Here is a 22417-nt window from a genome sequence, read left to right as displayed (position 1 = left end):
TCAGCTCACCTTGCAGATGAGTTTGTGCAGTGATGAGGTGTCTGTCATCTGTCCTTCCATCCACAATTCCCAGGAATCATTCCTACCAGATAACTGATCAGAGTTTATGATCACCTAATGAACTTATGGGAGTTCCTAAAACATGCTGATGCATGTGAATAAGGACTTTATGAGACTAAAACAAAACAAAAAAAAAACCTTTCAGAGAAAGAGAGAGACAGAAAGAGCAAAAACCTGCAGCCAAATTAACAATCTGGTATATTCTTACGACGATTCAATGCCCTAGCCAGCTCAGCAACACCAAAAGCAAAGAAAGACCACAGAAGACAACTAAAGTGCATTATAACACAATTGTTTCCATGGTTAAGAAAAACTTCACTGCATCTAACCAGGCCAAGAACACTCTTAAAGAGGTAGATCTATCATTCACAGAGCAAAAAATCAAATGGACAATTACCCAAAGTATAGTGTAAGAGTTTCGCAGGGCAATAATGGATATTCTTCAATGGCCAAGTCAGTTACCTGTGCTCAACCCAACACAGCATTCTGAATGCAGTGACACAGACAAGCAGCAACTTGTTTTTTGGAATGTATGTGGTATTTGTTTTCAGGCAGAAACAAAACAAAAGTTCTCCTCATACAGGAAATGTTATAGATTTTAATTGTACCCCGGTCTCTATTCATGGACATAATTGACACAAAAAGAAAGAGTTCATAGAAACAAATGATTTTCTTTGTACAACTCCTTTTTTACTTTGTTAAACAGAAAAAGCAAGCTCCTTATAGAAGAAAAAACAGGACAAAAATTGGAATGTGATATTGAAGGAAAAGTTAAAAAACTAACAGACAGACACATAACAAACCCAAGCCAACAACCATGGGGAGAATTACAGAATATTTTATGTAAGAACACAACCTAGAAATAACAATTTCAAAGAAAATAATAAATCAAGCAAATTCCTAGCAAATCAACTCCAGCGTAACAAAGGAAAGTCACTCACAGTCAGACATTCAGCTGGGCAATACACACAACAGGACATTAATAATACCTTTTATAGTCCATCCATTCGCTTCCGCTTATCCTTTTCAGGGTTGCAGGCAGCACTGGATCCTATCCCAGCTGTCATAGGGCGGGAGGCGGCGTACGCCCCTGGACAGGTCGTCAGTCTGTCGCAGGACTAACACACAGAGAGAGACAACCATTTGCATTCACACCTATGGGCAATATAGATTAATCAATTAACCTATCCCCACAAGCTGCATGTCTTTGGACGATGGGAAAAAGCCAGAGTACCCGGAGGGAACCCACGCAAACATGGGGAGAACATGCCAACTCCACACAGAATGACCCCAGCCTGATGGAGGAACTGAACTCAGGACCTTCTTGCTGTGCGGCAACAGTGGTATCCACCCTGCCACCGTGCTGCTAGATAACTTTTATGCCTTTATATACCTTTTGTAGCTATTACTGTGATTTCTATTCTGCTGAAAATAAACACAATCCAGAAGATATTCGGTTATTCCTCTATAACACGAACTGGTTAAGGCCCTGCTGATCTAGAGTACACAAAACCTACACCTTGATGCAAAGCATGAGGACAGAAGGTCAAAGTCAGAGATAGATTAGCTGAAAGCAACACGGAGACTGCAGGAAGTGCAAACTATATTAAATAATTACTAACAAAAACATTTTACAACTAAGTTGTAATTTTAGAAAGCTAAACAAAGCATTTGATACATTAAGCCTTTTAGTGTTAATTATTCTGAATCAAGTGTTCACATGTTTTTTTGGTCATGTGTTGTCAGGTGTTGAAGCAGGCGTGGCCTTTTTTTGGGACGTACATGGAGAAGCTACTTAGAGAAAACATCCAGCAGTCCATCAGGTTCTCCAGTCCTTCACTGAAAACTTTTACTTTTACCAAAATCCACTTTGGGCGCATTGTAAGTGTCTTTGATTTGTGCAGTTCTGAAAACGAACTGGGTCTGTCATGATCCTGTGGCTGCTACCCAGCATTTTGAGCTTTTTGCACTTTGAAGTTTTTGAAGTTAGTTTAATTATTAATTTAATTCCTGGCTTATTTAGTGTTTACATTTACTTCATTCATTCTGTGTTCTGTGTATTTTGTTTTGTTCCTAGTTCTCAGTTGCTTTAGAGTTTAGTTCTTCCCTCAATGTCACTTCCTGTTGTGTTGAGTCTCCTTCATTGAGTTCATTTGTGTGTTTTCCCTGTTAAGGTTTGCTTTTCCTGCTTTATTTTGGGAGTTGGTTGCTTGTAGCGTGCTTCGTTCCACTGTGTGTGTATGTATATATATATATATATATAGTTTCTGTCTCCCCTTGTCAGCACTTCTGTTCACCTTTCTCAGTGTTCCATAGCCCTAGTATGTTTCCAAGTTTGTTGTTTTTCAGCAACTTTTCAGTTATACTGTGGTACCTTATTCTTTGCTTCTTTTCTGAAATCTGTCAACGATCTAATCAATGACTCGTGTTCAGTCTGCACTCGGGTCTTCATCTCCCTACACATTACAGGGCGACTGTAATGGAAATAAAAACAGAACGTAATGCAAATCTCATAAATCTGTATTTCATTCACAACAGAACACAAAATATGTCAAATATTTCAAGTGAGAAAATATATAATTTAAAGAAAAATGTTAGCTCATTTTGAATGTGATAGCAGCAACACGTCTCAGAAAAGTTGGGATGCAGTCACGTTTACCACTCTTCTTTCTGCTTCTGATGTTTTTAGTTGGTGAAAGTTCTTCTACTGCAGGCAATCCATGTTTTTGCAGTCCATCATTACTTCTTAGAAACTCTCTCTTTCTAAGATGCTCCAAACCTTTTTAAGACATGGAGTTCAAAATGAACTATGAGGTTTTTTTTTCTTAAAATGGTCCATTTTCTCAGTTCTACTGTGAATAAATTATAGGTCTGTGGGATTTGCAAATTTTGCATTTTGCTTTTATTTACATTTTAAATCGAGTTTGTATTTGTTCTCCTGGAAATCCACCCTAATATCCAGTGACATTTATTCATTGGAAATGCGTTGGAGGTGATGTGTTGTGGCTGAATGGTTTTCTTTAAATGCTTCTTTATTTTCAGCCTCTCAAGATCACTGGAATAAGAGCGTACACACATGAAGTGGAACATAGGGAAGTGATTCTGGACATGAACATAAGGTCGGTCAAACACATTTTTTTTTTTACTTTACATTCTAAGTCGTGTGCAGGATGTTTTCTCTTGCCATCATTTATGTCTGACCAGCTCAGTTTACTCTGCAGTTATGACGGTGATGTGGACATTCGTGCTGACATGAACTCAGCAATGACAGCTGGTGTGAAAGGCCTTAAAGTGAGCATCTCATTTTCCTGTTTTCTCTCCATCATCTGTATCATATGTTTACTATTCTTGTAAAACTTTCACTGAATCTTCCAGTTCCAGGGGATGATGAGAGTTATTTTAGAGCCTCTTATTGGTCAAGCACCGCTGGTGGGAGGAGTCACTTTTTTCTTCATTCGCCGCCCTGTAAGTGGCCACAGATTTTCTCAGTGTGGAGTTGTGAGAAGTGTAGTTGTGTGTTTAATATTATCTAAAGCGCTCTTTTTTTCAGACATTAAAAATAAACTGGACTGGCATGACAAACCTTTTGAGCAGCCCCGCCTTTAGGTCAGAGAATCTTTAAAAAAATAATCCTATTATTACCGATTCATCCAGAATTTTTGATGTTTGCTTGTCTCACTCCATCTTTCACTTTACAGTTCACTGTCAGAGGAGACCATCATGAACATCATTGCTTCTTTTATAGTGTTGCCCAACCGCATGTGTATTCCCCTCATAGACCAGGTCAAAATGGACCAAATGAGGTTTCCACTTCCTCGTGTAAGTACCATCACATTTCCAATTCACACATTTAGCTTCACCTTATAACCAGCAGCTACTTGGATTTTTTTATAAGCACAGTGAATTTTAAGATTAAAAAAATATGTTAACTATTTGCTCTTTAAACCTATTTTTACCTTTACTTGTTACCTATACAAAGACACTATCATTCATATGAATCTTGTGTTTTTATCTCATAGGGGGTGGTGAGGGTCCACTTGCTGGAAGCCAGGGACCTGCTGGCTATGGACACATACGTGATGGGTTTAGTGAAAGGCAAATCAGACCCCTATGCCACACTCAGAGTGGGCAACATACACTTCAAAAGCAAGACTGTGAAAAAGAATCTACATCCAAGATGGAATGAAGTGTATGAGGTAGGCTAACACGAACTCCCCCACACAAAATTCAAACACATGACTGTAATTCATACCCTGTAATGCTGGGTGTGTCACTCATCTTCGGTTTTACTTGTTTCATTGTATTGTTGTACAGCATCAGTATCTAATATTCCATTTTCTGCATGTAACCTTGTCGTCTTAGTGCTTTTAAAAACTTCCTCGCTTTTTTTATCTGTGCAGTTTGTTGTCCACGAGGCTCCTGGCCAAGAGCTAGAAGTGGAGCTGTATGATGAAGATGTAGATAAAGATGATTTCCTTGGAAGGTATGTCGTACAGTTTTGAGTTATGATGATGTTTTTCTTGGCTTTTCCTTATCTCATCATGCAGGCTGCAGTCCTCTTGCAGAGTCAGTTATGCCTCAGTAAATTTCTAAGAAAAGCCCTTCTCAAAGTTCCTGGCATCAGTGGATTCTTACCTATGAAGAGCTTATAAAAAAATCTAACTAATATTGACATTAACAATGTGATTTGTATTTTACATTGGCTGTCTGCTTTAGCTATAAGCTCGATTTGGGAGAAGTGAAGAGAGAGAAACAAATGGATCAGGTGAGATCTTTTACCCTGAAGAGCTGACAAATGAAAAATGTATCTAAAATCAGGGTTAATGGAATTGAAACTGAAAGAGTGTACGAAAATAAATTTCTTGGAGTGATAACTGATGATAAGCTTAGCTGGAAGTCTCATATAAACCACGTGAAAGCAAACATTTCAAAAACCATTGCTATTCTCTACAAAACAAAGCATGTCCTGAACAAGAAATCATTATACACACTTTATTGTTCTCTGTTGCTTCCATATGACTTATTGTCTTGAGACATGGGGTAATGCATATAAACAAATACTCTTCCTATTTCCGAGTTACAAAAAAGAGCTATAAGAATTATAAATCAATCGAACTATATAGCACCAACTAACATTTTGTTTATTAATCTGAATACCCTGAAATTTTATAATTTAGTTGAATATAAAATGGCACAGATAAAGCACAAAACAACTTGCTTTGCCACAGTACCCAGAAGCTGCTTAAAGTCAGAGAGAGTCAATATGACTTAAGGGGAACAGATTTCTTAAAAAAAACAAGATAAGGACGAACATAAAGCAGAGATGTGCTTCTGTTAGAGGAGTTAACCTGTGGAATAGTTATCACAGTGATTTAAAACGGTGGAGTTCATTTCCCTTGTTTAAAGACATGTTTAAAAATAGAGTATTAGAAAAATATATAAATCAAGAGTGAAAAGAGCAATAATAATAATACTGAAACTCTTGTTTTCTTTGTTTTGTTTTACTCTTTGCTTTGAGCCGTATGTACATGAGCTGCATGCTAAAAGATCTTCTGTTGGTTGGCGTAATAAGCATGTGCTTCAGCCAATACCTTTTGATTAGCCTTGTCTCGTGCTTTCTTACTTTGTGGTAGATCTTTTTTCTGCATTCACTGAGATATTTGAATGCTAATCAATAAATCAATATTCAATAGATTAATCTTCATAACACAACATTTCTGTACCACAGTGCACTGTTTCATATAAAATGCATGTGCTACCATTTTTCCTGGTTTTCTATTTGCACTAAAGCCATTCAAACATCCTCTTACTCTTGCAGTGGTTTCCTTTGGAGGATGTGCCACACGGTGAAGTTCATCTTAAGCTCCAGTGGTTTTCCCTTCAGACTGACACCAGCCTACTGCAGGAGGTACAGCAGCCCACTATTTCTTCAACATAACATTCGAATTTGTTTATTTCACTTTGAACTAAAAGCAGCAGCTGTATGTGTGTCAGTGTCCAACTGCTGTGGAAATCACATTTCTTTCCTCTCACAACATTTTCTCCCAGTCCAATGACAACTTTGCCTGTGCCATACTTGCGGTGTATCTGGACAATGCCACAGATCTACCGGTAAGCATCTTCTGTTGATAAGTAGTATTGTTCTTGTTGTTGTCATGCAAATGTTCTCAGCTGTATTTTTGTCCTGCTCAGACCTCAGACCACCAGAGGCTCAGGAAGAACTCAAAAGAAGCGCAGGTAAGACGACAGCTTTTCTAGCATTAATGCATCAGGCTGTGTCCTTGTTTTTCTTGTTGCAATTTGTTTTAATGCCAAATTTATACAGATATTTGGATCAAACGTGCAATATTAGCTCTAATAATAGAGATGGCAAAGCAAGTCCTTCACTATCACTTGTTTTGATCACATTGAGGACCCTTATGTCTTTCTGTCCTAAACATGTTTATAAAAATATCCGTGATTTTGGGGGTTATTGGGAGCCCAAAGCTTATTGAGTTTGCCAGTGAGAGTATGTTTTCTTTTACAATAATAGATGAGCATATTGAAACAAAAGCTTTGTTTTACTTTTATTTACTTCATTTCAGTGTCCTGCAGCTGATAGTGCTTTTGTGTATTGATGCCAAAACACCATATCAGTCAGGTCATCTGCTTTCTGTAGCTGTTCTAGATGTGCCTGTGCGTGTTCAGAGGTGGTCTTTCCAGTTTGTCTGGCGCATGCCTGTAATTGTATATGCCTGTTATTGCCAGCTGCTCTTCATCTAACTCCTTGAACCGAGACATGTTCAGATTAAATTTCCCAGCCTTAAGAAACATGCAGGAAGGAAACTTAGAACATGGAGGAAACAGACTTTTTTTTAAAAAAAAATTAAGGTTCTACTTTCACAGATTTCATAATTGATATGAATTCCATTCATCTGGTATTTTAGATAATTATAAACCAACTGGTAGAATTATTAAGGTTTTTTTTTTTAAATAACAAAACTCTTTTACTCTTTTCTCAATTCAAGGTTTCCTAATTTCATTAGTACTGTCCTCTGCTGGTTATAATGTGAAAATGCAGGATAAAAATAAACTGAAAACTTAATTTCTTATCTTTATGCATCATTATTTGGAAGTGTAAAGATGCAGGTTGGCCATTAGTATTTTTTTCTGCTTCAGTAATGATTGTCAGCATAAATGTTTTTCTTCTTCCTCGTCTTAGTTGGTGGTGTGGTTTATTACAGAGTTGAATAAAGAACGTTGCAGTTTATTGTTGGAAGACTCCCAATTTTGGTTTTGTACAAGCCAAATAATATTTTTATGAAAGGAGTGTCATAAGAATGCTACCAGAGAATCCAGGTGAAAAATTAAATAGTAAAGTACGGTAGTTGCAATTATATGTTTATATAATCCCACTCAAACTCATACATACATTTGATAAATGACATTTACAAATCCATAGAGACACCGTGAACCATTCTCCTAATGAGGACTTCATCTTGAGTGATCGCAGGATTCCTTGGTCACTGTATTAATTAAACACTGCTTACAATTGGTTATGCAGCAATCACATTTACTATAATTATTCTTTGTTTCCTGTAAAAAAAGCTGACTTGTTACCTCCCTTTTGTGCCTACCTTTAAGGATTTGTGGGTAAATATAATTACACAGTAATTTCAAATAAAATTCTGTGAAATTCCATTTAATTACATGGGACTTGGTCTTGGTCTTACCAAAAATTTGAACGTCGATTTCCTGCAGAATCAACTACATTTAAAATATGAGTATAAACAACCAGATAAACTAGTTCTTCAAAACACATTTAAAGTCAATATAAAAATCCAAAATATTCACCCGGTTATAGGAAAAAGCTCACGGAGATCTCACAAAGCACACAGAATTCATCACATAATTATGACAAAATTCACACAAAAAACAGAAAAAAAAATATGGAACAGATGTAAACTGCTACCTAACCTGGTTTGCAGAGGTTTACAATTATAAGGCAGGTTATTTGTTTTTTTATATTGACACTGACTGAAAGGAACAGATCCACATAACCGTATTGGAATTGGAATAGAGCTCTATGGATGTTCTGACCAGGTCATTGTTTTGCTTTGTTTTCAGATCACAAAGAGAGCAGCCTTTCCCAACAGCTTTGTTGAATTTTCCATTGACAGCAATGTTCAGAAAAGCAAGGTATTGCTCTCACTTTACCATAAAAACACATAACTTTCCCCTATGATATCAAATATGATCATTAAAGCTGTCATTATCGCTGTATGGGCACTTGCTTTAAATGGTAATGCTTCACCTTTTTTCATTAAGTTACAATTTGTTATGAATGAAAAAGATCACTTTTATGATATTTACAGATTTTAGACCATTTCCGCTACCAGGAAGATCAAAACTGAGGTCAGACTAGAGGTCTACAGATCAAATGGAGATATCAATTCATTTGAAATTTGATAAAAGCCTAAATTCAATAAAACTGAAGAATAGTTTGGGATGAGAACCCATCTGAAAATGAGCACCTACCTGCATTTTTGGCAAAATTCAAGTCTTAAAATCAATTTTTGTCATTTCTGGTTTCAAATAAGAACGTGTGTCACTTACCTACCAACATTTTTAAGCAACATTTTTAGGTTTAGTGATCCAAAATAAATACATTTTGACTGCATTTTATCTGGAAGCATTTTGACTCTAGATCAGTGAAACTATTATAAAGTCCGTCGAAAAAAATACTGCAGTTACAAACGCAAAGCACAGTAACTGTGTCATCTTTTTGCAGTGAATAACTTGAATTACTACTGATGCACTGTTTCTCCAGGTTGTGTATGCTTCCAAAGACCCGGTGTGGGAGGAGGGCTTCACCTTCTTTGTGCGTGACGTCAACACGCAGCAGCTCTTTGTTCAGGTTTGTTTTTTAATCCAGAACAAATTGCTGTCAAAAACAACCATTTGGAAAGTATTGTTTTTAAAAACTTGACTACAATCACTGCTGCTAATAAAAAAAAAATATATAGTGCTATATTTATCATGTTCCCATTTAATTGTCCAATTTTGACTCAGAATGAAACTTTTACTACAATTGACACAAATGATTCTGAAGCATATTCTGAACCCAGACCTCTTTCAGTCTATCTGATCTCTTCATGAGGTTAATGTAATTTGTGTTTTTTTAAATATTTTTTTTTTTCATGTGGTTCAGGTCAAAGAGCCTGAGAAGAAGAATCACCTCGGTGTTCTCAACTTGCCCCTTAGTCGCCTCCTCAACACCTTGGACCTGACTCTAGACCAGTACTTCCTGCTAGAGCACTCTGGAGCAAACAGTCAGATCAAACTCAAGGCCACGCTCAGGGTGGGCAAGCACACACACACACACACACACACCCATCTGTCTTCCTGTACAAAGCAAATGTTCTCTGTTGGTTTTCTCATTGTCTTATTCACCTCTGTCATAAGTAGCATTGCTCATGTCTTTTATCTCACACAGATTCTTAATTTGGAAGAGCCTCCACCCGAGACTTTCATCAATCCTTCTTCAGAAGTCAAACAGCAACAGGCCAGAAAAGCAGGGAATACCTCAGTCTCCAGTCCCTCCGATGCTCCATCTTCCTCTCACACAGTTTCCTCCAACAATACCCCTGGTCCCTCAACTCCGAACCAAGAGACAGCTTCACCAAATCAAGGTTATTTAGCTCAAGGCCGTGGCTCCTTCCAGGCATCTAAGAAAAGGAAATCATCTGCGATTGTGCGCCGGCTGACCTCTCACAGCCTGCTGTCGCAGAACTCCATCACTTCATCCAGTTTTGACCCCTCGGATGAATTCTTATTTCCAGAGTGAGACTTTGTTCTCTGCGTGTCCTTTAATGTCAACTTCTAACCTTTCCAAAGATATCCTGAACTGAGCTGGATGCTGCATTTTCAAAAAAAGTATAAAAATGAAACTGACCTTTGCAATTTTTTCTCTTTAGAGCCATTAGGAATCATCAGGGTTCATTTGGAGAGATTGAGCTAAATGTACGCTATGCAACCCTGAAACATAAGCTTATAGTCTTTATAATCAGATGCAGGTATGTCACAAAAATCTGTCCTCATTACCATTTAAGTTATTAAAAGGCTTAGATTAAAATATACAGAAACAGTTCTCCTAAATACCGTGGCCTCTCCCACACAGGAACTTGTTGCCCTGCAGTGAGCACGGCACAGACTCTTATGTCCGCCTGTATCTCCTCCCCGACCAAACCTGGAAGCATCGTAAGAAGACGCATGTCAAGAAGAGGATGATCAATCCCGTCTTCAATGAAAAGTAAGTCTAATACGCTCATTCACCATTTGTTTGTTGTAAAGGAATAATTTATATTTTTATACTTTGTAGTTTGTGTGTCTTTAAAGCAGACACTGAGATGGTGTCACTTTCTTTACCTGCTTTCATCACAGGTTTGAGTTTGATGTGTTACTTCAAGAAGCACAAGCTAGGAAGTTGGATGTGTCTGTGAAAAACAACAGCATTTTAGTCTCTCAAGAGAGAAAGGACATAGGTTCGGTATGTTAAGCTCATTTTGAAGCTGAACTACTCATTTGGTATTGATGTCTTAAAATATATAAAAAAATATAAAACTATATATGGAACAATATTTATACATGTACATTTTTTTTCTTATACATATTTATGCTGACATTTGCTTTTTATTAAAAAAAAATCCTAAACATATATTGCATGGTTTATGAAAATATAACTTGAAAACTATTTTTTAAATATTTTTAAATAACAAGTACTGCTATCATAACAATTGTAACAAAAATAAGCAATATTTTTTGTGCTAATAACACTCATGCTGCTCCTGGTAAATTCTGCATTTTTCTTCCTGTCACAAGCTTCAAAGCCTTAAAAGCTTAAATCTCTCTAACTCAGCTAAACTGCTTTATGTGTTTACTCATTCTTCAGACAAATATGCGACCTCTCATTTTCCTACTTTTCTTCATTGTGGTTTAAATATTTATTTTATTTTCTTCATATGTGGCATAAATTGAAATCCTAGCTGCTTTCACTATCACACTTTTGCAGCTTGCTCCAGACAACTGATGGCAGTTCTGCTTCTTTCTGCAGGTAATAATAGATTTATCAGAAATCGATCTAGTCAAAGGCGTCACAGCGTGGTAAGGGGGCCAGTTTTCTCTTATTACAATTAGATTTATGTGACACTGAATGTGAATGTGCTGACTTTAAGTATCAATACTTCCTTCTTTTATTGTCTTGCGGTCATCAGTTTGTAAAGAAAATCCTCCCTGACCAGCTTAATTAAAGGAACAGTTTGAGGAAAATTCACATATTGACTTTCTTGCTGAGAGTTAGATAAGATTGATGGTTCTCTATTCCTCTGTCTTATCTGGTGGTAAATGAAGCTCAAGCCTGCAGCTCATTGACTTAGCACAAATAATGGAAACAGCTACAGCGGCTTTGTCCAGCAGTAATAAAATCTGCCTGCACCTTTGTTGCTGGGCACTTTTTAACTGGTTTCCTTTTTTCTATATAACTTCCTGGAACTTCCTTGCTGCTTTTATGGAAGTCTCACATTGTTTTTGTACCAATTACACAATGTGAGGCATAAGAAGACAAATGTTTCTGTGTTTCTGTGTTTTAGTTCATTTAGCTGAAGTACAGATAAACTTGTGGTCAGATTACAGAGAACAATCACAATTCCAAAAATGGTAGGAAACTGTGTAAAACATAAATAAAAATTCAAAATGATTTGCAAATATATATAAACCCATAATAGAATATAGAATTTAAACATATGAAATGTTTAAACTGAGAAACCTTCAAGAAAGTATTACCTTATTTCAAATTTCATAGCTGTAACATGGTCCAGAAAAGTTGGGAGAGGGCAACAAAGGGATAGAAAAGTAAGTGAAACTGAAAAGAAACTAATTTTTTTGGCAACAGGTTATTAAAATATTCAAATATATATATAAAAAAAACAAGTAAAGACTTGCAATCTAAGGGCTTACACATCTGGAAAGTCACTGTCACTGCTTTAGAGGAACTTATGCTCTCGTCCAGGTGATGCCTTTTTCAAGGAAAGGCCTTGCATATTTCAGCAAAACAATAATAAACTATACCTGTTAAAACAGGATGATCTCTTCAAATGGCAAATGTTTGTGTGCTTTTAAAAGACGAGTGTTAAACATGATTTGGAAACAGTTATGCTATGGTTCTTACGTAATAATGGTTCCAACCTGAACTCCTGGTGAAGTTGCATATTTGTTATTTTATCTGCACTTCTCCATTTTGTCCATTTTCAAATTTCACAAGTCTGATTCCAGTGAAACAAGATCAATTTTTCATGACTGTGACTCTGCGAGCCTCCTTGACATCTCAGTGGAAATGAATTCTTATTACTTTGTGCAATAGAGCCACCCAGTAACAGGAAAACTCATTTAACTTGCAGCAACAAATACACGTTTTGTAAAGAACTGGTTGACCAAATCTGGTTGTAGGGCATGGACCCTAAAAAAGCAGAGTATGCATGCTTATTTGATGCTTAATGATCTTATGAACATTTCATGCTTCTTTTCTCTGAAGGTATGATCTCACTCTGCCTGGGCTGAGGAACTCCATGTAGGAAGTGGAACAGAGAAATACTTCTGTGTGCTGTGATCTGATATAAGAAGTCAGTCTGGTTTCCAGACAGTCCTACTGAAGATCTTACTCGGAATAGAATAAACCTGAGAGCATTCTGATTCTCTTGTTTCCACATGTTTTCTGGATAAAAACCAGTGGTTGTTAATAATATAATTTCTAGGCATTAGAAAAATATTCGTTTCTCTACAGAAACAAGGCAGTGTCTGTATTTTTAATGTTTTATCCGAGCCAAAGCTACCTTTGTAATTTTGTGTAAATAGTTTTTATGCAATATACTGAGGGGAATAAAAGAAATGTGTAGATGAGTCAATACAGGGCAAAAAATGTTTACACACTTTGATAAACACTGAAATGCACAAACTCATACATAAAATATTTTACATGTCAGTTACCGATATAGGGAGAAGTACAGTATGCATTTTAAACCTAAAGACCTCAGACCAGCTACATTAATCTATTTTAAAAACTCACTCATAGCCTTTATGAATAGCTTCAGTTGTCAGTTGAATAGTTCATAGCTCAGTTGGTATTTGGTAAATTGGTTTCAACAGGCATCAGAATATCAGAGTGACTCTATTATTAGACTGTCAAACATTGATGGTGGGATGGTAAAGACGTTGTCTTGACTAAAAGTTTAATGTTTTGTATTAATTATTGAGCACAGAACCAGTGTCAGGTTGTTGTTTTTGAGTTGATGTTTAAAGTGACTTTTATTTTTACTAATATTTATGGCAAATAAACATCATCCAATAAACACATGGTGTATTTGGAATAATTTCAATAAGTGTATGATCATAACAGATTTCTTCATCTTGATCTTTCTTTGTGTATCTTTATTTTACAACATCATTCATTCTTTGAATGTATTGAGGAAATAAGAATAGGTATATGCAGGCACAGTGACTGTGCAGGAATGTTTTTTTTCTATATTCAGTTATTATAAGATAGAAATATCTCAAAGAATGCTGAAATGAAACCTATGAAGTATAATTACAAGGAGCGTAAGCTAAAAAAAAAAGTTTATGGGAAAGTATACAGTATTATATAGAACATATGAAGTGCATCTTTATTAAACACGGTTTTGTTTTTATTGCTTTTCTTATTGCTCTTAGTTTCTCTGTTTTCCACTTCTCAGCGCCGTATCGGAAAGGGGGCAGTACCACCACGTGCCACACAATGAAAGGACTCGCTCACCTAAACATTGATGTTGCCAGGGGAGATTAAAGTCTAACAGACCCGCGAGGACTTTCACGACATAACGCGAAACACAGAAACAGTGTTCATGACAGACACAAAAACTCCAGAGAAAAGCAAATAAAACGTCAATTATTTTAAATATGAAGCTTTAGATTTTTGTTGCTGTTCTACCCAAACGTCCACGCGCGCGGGTCTTCCTGTTGTCCACAGGTGTTTACGCGAGGTCACCGTTAATCACTTGGCAACTGCCCTAGCAACGGCACAGAGCTTCGGTAAAGAGTTTAGCGGTGGTTTTATGGTTACTTTGGCACGAATATGAGTTTAGCGAAGAAAAGAAGAACTATCACAGGTAGTCGCTCACTTTTGCCACTGAGTCCAGCACAGGTAAGTTCAGAATACCTGAACTCGAATATCGTCTGTGTTTCTGTGCTGCTAACTGACCGCAACAAAAAAGTTAGGAAGCCGGTGTTAGCGCACTGCGGACGTGAAGTCCAGCCTATGTGTGTAAAGAAGACAAATGAAAGCTTAACCCTGGTTGTTATAGCAAATTATTAAAGTTAATTGTTTTATTTATTCACTTACTTATTTTCAGGTGTATGTGTATGCCTGCTTTCTTTTAGGTTAGCTTAGTCTTATTTGTTTTCAGGGGAGGGCGGAGGGGGACTTACCTTGAACTCCTCTCTGTTGTACCATAATAGATTCCAGTATTCTGGAGTCAAATGTCAGAGGTCATTATTATTATTGTTATTATTATTATTATTATTATTATTAACAGTTAAAGCTTGGCTGGTATTAGGTCTTACAACAGGACAGTGATCTGATGCACACCAGTAAACCTCTAACAGAGCGGCTGAAAAAAAAAGAATCCAGGCTCTGCAATGGCCCACTCAAAATTCAAACCTCAACCCACTGAAGTGCTTTTGTTGGATCTTTAAAAAGAGGTGTGCATAAATGACTGGTCTCAGACCTTGCTAAGCAGAACCAACTGTGAAAAGTTGAGTGGACCATAATTACTCCACAATGATGTGAGAGACTGAAAGCCATGCAGAAAACCCTTACTGTTACTTCACATTATTGCTGTTAAATGTGCTTCTGGGGTGTGCTTTTTTTTTTTTAAAGGGACTGCTTCGAGTCCTGAGGAGACTTTATTTCATATGGCTGTGTATTTAATTTTTTTAGAGTTTGTTTTTATTTTTCTGAAGTCTTGTATTTCTGTTAACTCAGCAATTATCTCAATTTCTAATTTATTTTAGTTTTTGATAACTCCAATAACCTCTCTCCACTGCCCAGGTCCTCAGAAAGCAGCCCTGGATGGAAGCAAGACCGTCATTTTCGCTGTTTCCTCTAATCACACAGAAACCTGATGGGACTGAAACAGCTTCAAAACGTGTGTTCATTCCTCTAGGTTTTGAGTTGTTGCCTCTTTTCTTGGATGGTTTTATGCCAGCAGTTTTGTTTTTTTGTAGCTTTACAGTTTACCTTCCTGAACTGTTTCTGTGCTGTAGGAGATGAGTTAAATGATGAGGCAGGCAGCAGGGCCTTTCAAAGCCATGGCAGACCTCAGAGTCAGTTTGAGGACAGAATGTGGATGCAGATCCGTTGGACCTCCAAGCGTCGCAGCAGAATCCGCAAAAGCATCAATCGAAAAAACCTGAATCTCAGAAAAAACCTGGTTAAATTTATATGGTGAGTTCACTGTTTATTTCTGGTCCTTTATAAGTACTTATTTGTCTGTTATAGTACAGATATCAATCTGTTTAAAATATAAAGTAAAGCATGTTTATCTCCTCCCAGTGAATGGTGATTTCTTTCACAGTAATACACTAATTCAAACTAAAAAGCAGCTAAAATAAACATTAAATAAACTGCTAAATGGACGGATCTTTATGTCAGATTTCTTTTAACTTTTGCAGAAGGCTGAGAGCAGCCAGTCTGTCTCTTTCTAGCAGCAGTGAGGGTAGCCTGCAAGTGAAAGCACAGCTTTTACTCCACTGCATTATTTTAAAACCTTAGATGCTTTATTTCTAATTGAAATATGATATCTAAATTATGCTAAGCTTCTAGCAGTATGTAAAGTAATTAAAGTTGCTTTTTTGTGGGCCTGAAAAAAAACATATTACTGGTTTGGTTGTCCAGCATGGAAAAATGCTGCATGCTGACACCGGGCTTTGAGTTTGACATGTGCTGTATGCTTTGGCAGCATGGAAGGGCTCTGACTAACCACTTCACCACACATTTATGGATGGTTTTTGCATTAATATTGAATATACATTTTATGTTCTTACTATAAAGTATAATCAGAAAACTTTTTCAAAAGCAATTTTTTACTACAAACCATAACTGAGATTAAAGTATTGCGGCTTTAATGTGTTTAATATATGGAAATACTGTTTAATATGATAAAGTGGCATCTGTTTTTACTCTTATTTGCATTTTCTGACTTAGCCGGCAGGAAGAGGAGGAGGAGGAGGAGGAAGAGGAGGAAGAGGAGGAGCAGGAGGATGGCAAAACACCAACAAGTAGAGACTGTGAAATGGTAAAATTGAACTGTGTGCTTCATGGTCGGTCACTTTTTTTTTATTGTGTATATCCTCATTAACAAGATGTTGGACCTGAAGTGTAACAATTCTGTAACAGAAACAAAAATCCCCATCCAAATGTTTGCAGTATGGTGATGTAGTCCCAGCTTCCCTTACACTGACACCCATGCATAGATTTTAATGCACAGATAAAGGATTCAGGTTTAGAGATCATTTATGTAACAAGTTTACTGGAAACATAATGGTAAACCAAATCCTACAGGGAATTTGTAAAGATGACTTTTTTCTTCAATTTTTCTTGTTTACTTCGATATCATCTCGGTTGTGGTTTTGATCAGTTCTTTTTGAAAATCTTTATACAATATATTAACCATGTTTTCTCAGTTAAGTGCTTGCAGTTGGTAACTGCAGGATTTTTTTATTTACTGTGAATGATTTCCTTTACTTAAACATGCATTTTGATTTGGTAGTATAGTAAATGCAAGAAGTAAAAACACATTAATTTGAACTTCCATAGTGGTGCACCTTAAATAAATGAAAACAAGTAATATACTAAGAATATATTGCAGGTCATTCAGAAAGCACGCACAAAGAAAAATGTGTGTGCCCAGTAAAAATGGGATATTCACATGTTGAATCATATCTTTGAGTTGCATATAGGTGCAGAGTGATTCACTGGATATAGATGGATAATTTTATCAACTATTTTTTGGCTTTTTTTTGTCCTGTCAGAGATATAACTACTACATTGAGAATGGTATAGACCTGGACCACGTGTCACCTCTGGAGGAATCTTGGGTGGAGAGCATTATGAAAAGGGTCTCCCCAAACCTGAGGCGCCACAGCGCGTCACTGGAACTGCTGGTTGATGAGATCAAGGAAGACTATTTGCACAGCATCAAGACAGCAATCTGTATTTATTCATATATACTTAATATATATATATACTTTTAATCCGCAAATCATTCTGAGAATTGTTTATGAAATCCAAAACTAATTTATAGTCTTTTTTTATTGGGTTAATATGTTGGGTTAACACAAAACCTGAAGAGTTTAGTAATAATAAGAATAAAGTGGTTTCAGTGTGTGTGTGTGTGTGTGTGTGTGTGTGTGTGTGTGTGTGTGTGTGTGTGTGTGTGTGTGTGTGTGTGTGTGTGTGTGTAATTGCAGTGAAATATACATTCAGAGAATCAAAGGAAAGTGACAAAGAGAAAGAAAAAGATCTGCCCCCTCACAGACTAGAGTAAGTCTGCAGGATATTTATTGCATTAAAAACCTCTGCTAATATTCATAAGCAGTAACTACAAGACTAAACAAAATGTTCTAATTGTGTAAAGGCTTGTGGAAAATAGTTTTTTTCCTTACTGGCCCTTTATTGTTTACTGTCAGAGTGGAAAAGGTGCCAAAACCATGGAACAAGTCTTTTGTCCATGCACGCAAGAGGATTGGTGAAAAGCTTTACTCTGTCAACCCCACTGTGCTGAAAATACTCTACCTTTGGCATTTCTCCTTCAAGTGAGTATGGTTGGAAACATGATAGCTTCAAATTAATTTGGTTAAAATAAAATATTTTCTAATTTAGAAACTTTTAAATTACAAATGAATATTTAATTTAGTCACAAGTCCAGTATGCTGAAAATAGACTGTTGTTACTGGTATTTGGAAGCTGTTATGTAATAATTGATGGTGTAAAATATAGATCTCTCTCTGCTTTTTGAAAATTTGTGGCATTGAAACATTGCACCATGTCACAAATGATCAAAAAACAAATGATCAATGTAGAAGAGTCTTGTTTGCCCTGCTTGGCTATCTGGTTACAGAAATCTCCGGCTGATAGATGTAGAGGAGTTCCACTGCAGAAACGAGTCCATAGAGCTTTCTGAGTTTCAGCAGATTGTCGCTCGACATGTTGACAGTGCCAGAGGAGTCCTCCTCCAAGAGTAAGTCTGCTTTGAAATTCCACTGTTTTCGGTTTGAAACGCATTTGGTTGTAAGATGTTTAATGACTTATTTCATGTACTGCCTGTTTCAAATCCACCCACCTCATTTCATTAGGATTTAAATCTGAGCTGACTCAGTATTTTAAAACCCTCCATTACTTATTTTTGAGTCATTTTTTGCAGACTTTATAAGTCACAGTTGAACCAATGGCTAGAAGGTTCCACTCACAAAGGCCACAGCAGACTATCCCAAAAGTCCTTTGCCTATGCATTTAGGTATGGTGGTGGAGTCGTTGGCATGGTCACAGGAAAAAGTTTCCCTGTTCAAAGCTTGACTGAGGCCCGTCTGTGTGGAATTTTCATGTTCCCCCTATGGCCTGTAGGGGTCTTCACCTTCGTCTCACAGTCAGAAGACATACATGTTAGATTAACAGTTCATTCTAAATAGGCCAGGGTAGATAAAATGCTTAAGGTGAATAGAATAAAGTGCTGTATCAATGTGGCTTGTATTTAAAGTGCTTTGAGTGGTCAGTTAGACTGTCGGGTATCGACATGTGTGGTTCTCATTAACGTAATGTAATCCTGAAGCTGTTGTTGTGTTTCTTTTTGCCCTAGTTGGCTCCTTGAAGTACAGAACATTTACCACCAAGGGTGCAAGCGTGAACTGGTGCCTTTCAAAAGCAACATGACCAAACTAGAATCTTTTTTCAACTGTGTGGCTGCGCTGATGACTTCCCAACTGCAGAATCTTCTAACAGATTCAATCATCGACTATACACACTTAATTTCACAAGATCCGGTAAGAAGAAACTGAGTAAGCTAAAGGGATTTAAATATATTTTGCTTATATTTTATGAGAGGGTGAACACTTTTTTTTTTTTTTTTTTTTTGGTATCATTTTAATTTGGACACCTAGCGTTCAGAACGAGCCAGTGAGCACTCAGGCTTTGTTCTGCATCTGATCTTGGAGGACAGGGAGATCAAGTTTGAGCCCAACCTCAAAATATATGAGGAGGCCTTCCTAAATGTGTACGAGTTCATGCTCAGATCTGTCAGTGTGATACCTCGTGTGGAAACCAAACTGTACTCTGACTGGGTAAGGAGACAACTCTATATACAGCCCTGTTTAATAGCACGCTTCCCCCTGATTTTTATACCTTACTTTGCTTTTCTCCAGCCAAGCTCACAGTTTGGAAGTACCCTGAAGCCCATCATCCTTCCAGAGGTCCTTCATGCCCACCAGGAGGAGGTACGCAGGGTATTCTGGGCTGAGTGTGTCAGGCCCAAGGAGTACATCCACAAGTATGATAAATATGCCACACTGGTATCGAGGCAGGCGGAAAAAGATGTGGAGCAGGTCCTCCGTGACCAGCACTCTTTCCAGGAATTTATGGTGCAGGTGCTATACTACCAGAAGCTTATCGATGAGATCCGGTATATGCCTTCCAAGGTAAATGCATTAAAAAAAAATCCCTAAACCAAGGTCCCATAACTTACTCTGTAACATTTCATGTTTCCTTCCAGTTATACTGATATATATTTTGCTGAAATAGTGTCAAATCAAAAAAGCTAAACAATGGGAAAGCTTAAAACTAATAATCTAATAATCTAATTCTTAAATCTGTGTTTCTTTGACTGGGCTTATTTAAAAGCTCTTGCATCATTTCTTAAATTGTGTTAACTGTGTCACTTATTTATACCATGAATTTTAGGTGGTACGACTTGGCATGTTTGAGGTCCAGTCCTATAAGCTCATCCAGTCTCTTGTCAAGCGTGCACGGGACATACAGCAGAAACTGGTTACACGGATGCTAGATGACCATCAGAAAGCCAACAAGAAGTTAGTTGGTTCTCTTTTTTTATTCTCAGCAAGAGTGTTTTCTCTCTACATCAGCATAGTTCACCAATACATCTGAAGGAAGTTATCATTAAAAAAAGCTGAGAGGGATTAAGCAGCTTCTGTTTGGCAGATATTACTGAAATATGCATAGGGAAGCTTAAGAGCTGGTCACTCTAAAAGAATACACTGTGTGAAAGTCATAAGGGATGTCGTTTAGTGCTCTTTGTGATTTTCGGCCCCATGTTAGCTACTCTGTGGTGTTCTCTATTGCCAAGCGGTGCCATAATAAGATTGTAAATCTGTGAAATCCTCCGTATACAGCACTGAATTAATGCCATTCTTCCTCTCACAGGCTCTGTCATGAATTTGAGCAGATTTCAGAGAAGGCACTGAGCACACCGCCAGATACTCAAAAGCTGATGGAACTTAAGGTGACTGCACCAAAAAATCACACACACCAGGCTTGTTGCATTATGCCATGCACAATTGTCCTTTACAGATTGTTCACAAAACAGTTATGGTGTGCACTTAACACCAGTCAGTAAACTTTGTCTTTTATTTCTTTTCTTGTGGTTTTGAGTGTTTTTGGTAGTAGGCCCTCAGCTGAGGCTACAGAAAGCCTGGAAGGTCTTGCATTCCTTCACACTTATGAAGTACCTTAGTATGGTTGCTGTACATTTTTTTTTTAAGATATAAATGACTTTTTTTTTTTCTTATCCAGGCTTATATTAAAAAGGTGGAGACCACAGAGATGCCTCTTTTGCAACAAAGACTAGCAGACTCTGCCACGCAGTTGTGTTTCCTGGTGGAGTTTGCCACCCTGTCAACACTGGATATGAAGCTCAATACAAAGACAATCCAGTGGTTTAAACGTATGCCATCCATCTTTGAGGAACACCAGCAGATAGTTAGCAAAATGACGGAACAATATCAGAGTGGGCTTAAGGTCTGTATTTTTCTGTTTCAGTGTATTTTAATGTAGAGAAAACATACTGGTGGCTAAAATACAAGGACATCTTTCCTTACCCTCATTCCAGTTGTACCGTGAGCACTTGTTGCAAGAACTGGACAGCTACAGTAAACAAGTGGAGGAGTTTAAGGCCTTTCGTGAGACAGCCAATCTCAGCAAGTACCTGACAAAAGCTCAGGCCCTCAATACCAAACTGGAGTTAGCTGCTGAAAAGGTATATCACAACTTGTTACCTGTAAGCCTAGAGATATATATCTGTACATTAGTTCACAGGCGTTATCTCAGGCTGTATTATGTGTTGATGTCTTATTTATAAATCAACTATGCATCTACTCATTATTTTATCTTTTCTTTCCATGTCTTTGTTTATTTCTGTATTTTACTTCTACTCTTACCTTTTGATCCTTACCTCTGTGGAAAGATTAATGATTTAAATCTAGACGAGGAGGCTTTTGGCTGGTCTGTTTCCCAATATCCAGAGCGGAAGAAGGTGCAGGAAAAGTTGACACTATTCCTGCGCCTCTATGAGACAGCTACTGATTTCATAAAACAGCGTGAGAAGTGGCTGCATGGACCCCTCACCAGTGTGAACCCAGACAAGGTAAAAGCAGTAGAAAAATTACTTTGTATTCAATGCAGGAGTGACTGGGGAGTTCAGGTGACAGGTTGAGCTCAGTTCTAATTTTCTGATTTTCATTCATATAACAACGACATTCTCTGTCTTATATACAGCCTCAGTGGTCCAACAGTAGTATAATAAGGGCATCCAGACCGTCATAAAGATTCAGATTTCTATTTTTTTGTTGAATGGTGCATTTTATCAAGTCCCTGGGAAGATTAAAAAAAAAAAAAAACTGAACAAATATAAATGCATAAATAACACAGAGCTTATTTTGTAGTATTGTGAACATTCAAAACAGCTAACTTGGGTAGTTCAATAAGAAAGTGGTTGGTCAGAGTAAGAGTAGACTGAGTAAGAAAGCAATAAGATTAAATCATGAATATAATGTAAAAAAAAAAAACAATCAAATGAACTTAGTCAACTTTCTTTGTATAACTAAAGCCCTTGAAGGAGCTGATGGATTTTTTTGACTGCATTTTTATCTGTTTGTGCCTCCTTATTTACATAATGACATCACTGCATGTGGTACTTTTTATTATACTCTGATGGTATTAGTATTATTAGCACTGCCATTTCCCTTTTATATTACAGCCACTCTTCCACATACTATATATATATAT

At 37.1% G+C, this 22417-nt stretch overlaps 2 protein-coding genes across 5 annotated transcripts in view; both read left to right on the top strand.

Annotated features, from left to right (window-relative positions):
* Positions 1–13047, top strand: part of LOC102194750 (extended synaptotagmin-3-like) — a 16031-nt gene extending 2984 nt beyond the window's left edge. Inside the window, exons 4-24 of the mRNA XM_005736901.1 lie at positions 1807–1941; positions 3103–3179; positions 3282–3351; positions 3436–3525; positions 3611–3666; positions 3759–3879; positions 4080–4256; positions 4461–4543; positions 4777–4825; positions 5879–5968; positions 6109–6171; positions 6253–6297; positions 8167–8238; positions 8870–8956; positions 9251–9400; positions 9536–9882; positions 10017–10115; positions 10220–10351; positions 10483–10588; positions 11153–11202; positions 12629–13047. Coding sequence (XP_005736958.1) covers positions 1807–1941; positions 3103–3179; positions 3282–3351; positions 3436–3525; positions 3611–3666; positions 3759–3879; positions 4080–4256; positions 4461–4543; positions 4777–4825; positions 5879–5968; positions 6109–6171; positions 6253–6297; positions 8167–8238; positions 8870–8956; positions 9251–9400; positions 9536–9882; positions 10017–10115; positions 10220–10351; positions 10483–10588; positions 11153–11202; positions 12629–12668 — 2139 coding nt within the window. The 3' untranslated portion in view covers positions 12669–13047. The remainder of the gene's footprint in view (positions 1–1806; positions 1942–3102; positions 3180–3281; positions 3352–3435; positions 3526–3610; positions 3667–3758; positions 3880–4079; positions 4257–4460; positions 4544–4776; positions 4826–5878; positions 5969–6108; positions 6172–6252; positions 6298–8166; positions 8239–8869; positions 8957–9250; positions 9401–9535; positions 9883–10016; positions 10116–10219; positions 10352–10482; positions 10589–11152; positions 11203–12628) is intronic.
* Positions 13048–14073: 1026 nt separating this feature from the next.
* The window catches only part of dnah7 (dynein, axonemal, heavy chain 7), a 73282-nt gene continuing 64938 nt past the window's right edge, over positions 14074–22417 (top strand). For all 4 annotated transcript variants that reach the window (XM_005736900.2, XM_013911779.1, XM_013911778.1 and 1 more), the window contains exons 1-16: positions 14074–14269; positions 15176–15272; positions 15391–15571; positions 16331–16421; positions 17158–17338; positions 17596–17668; positions 17815–17940; positions 18246–18365; positions 18981–19164; positions 19282–19461; positions 19543–19815; positions 20078–20205; positions 20558–20636; positions 20927–21151; positions 21243–21389; positions 21597–21776. In XM_005736900.2, coding sequence (XP_005736957.2) covers positions 14201–14269; positions 15176–15272; positions 15391–15571; positions 16331–16421; positions 17158–17338; positions 17596–17668; positions 17815–17940; positions 18246–18365; positions 18981–19164; positions 19282–19461; positions 19543–19815; positions 20078–20205; positions 20558–20636; positions 20927–21151; positions 21243–21389; positions 21597–21776 — 2334 coding nt within the window. In that variant the 5' untranslated portion in view covers positions 14074–14200. The remainder of the gene's footprint in view (positions 14270–15175; positions 15273–15390; positions 15572–16330; positions 16422–17157; positions 17339–17595; positions 17669–17814; positions 17941–18245; positions 18366–18980; positions 19165–19281; positions 19462–19542; positions 19816–20077; positions 20206–20557; positions 20637–20926; positions 21152–21242; positions 21390–21596; positions 21777–22417) is intronic.

Source organism: Pundamilia nyererei, unplaced genomic scaffold, assembly GCF_000239375.1.
Source record: "Pundamilia nyererei isolate P.nyererei 1_Seehausen unplaced genomic scaffold, PunNye1.0 scaffold00071, whole genome shotgun sequence".
In the NCBI taxonomy this organism is placed as follows: domain Eukaryota; kingdom Metazoa; phylum Chordata; class Actinopteri; order Cichliformes; family Cichlidae; genus Pundamilia; species Pundamilia nyererei.
The sequence above is the reverse complement of the archived record's forward strand: the minus strand, read 5'-3'. Positions and strand labels throughout refer to the sequence as shown.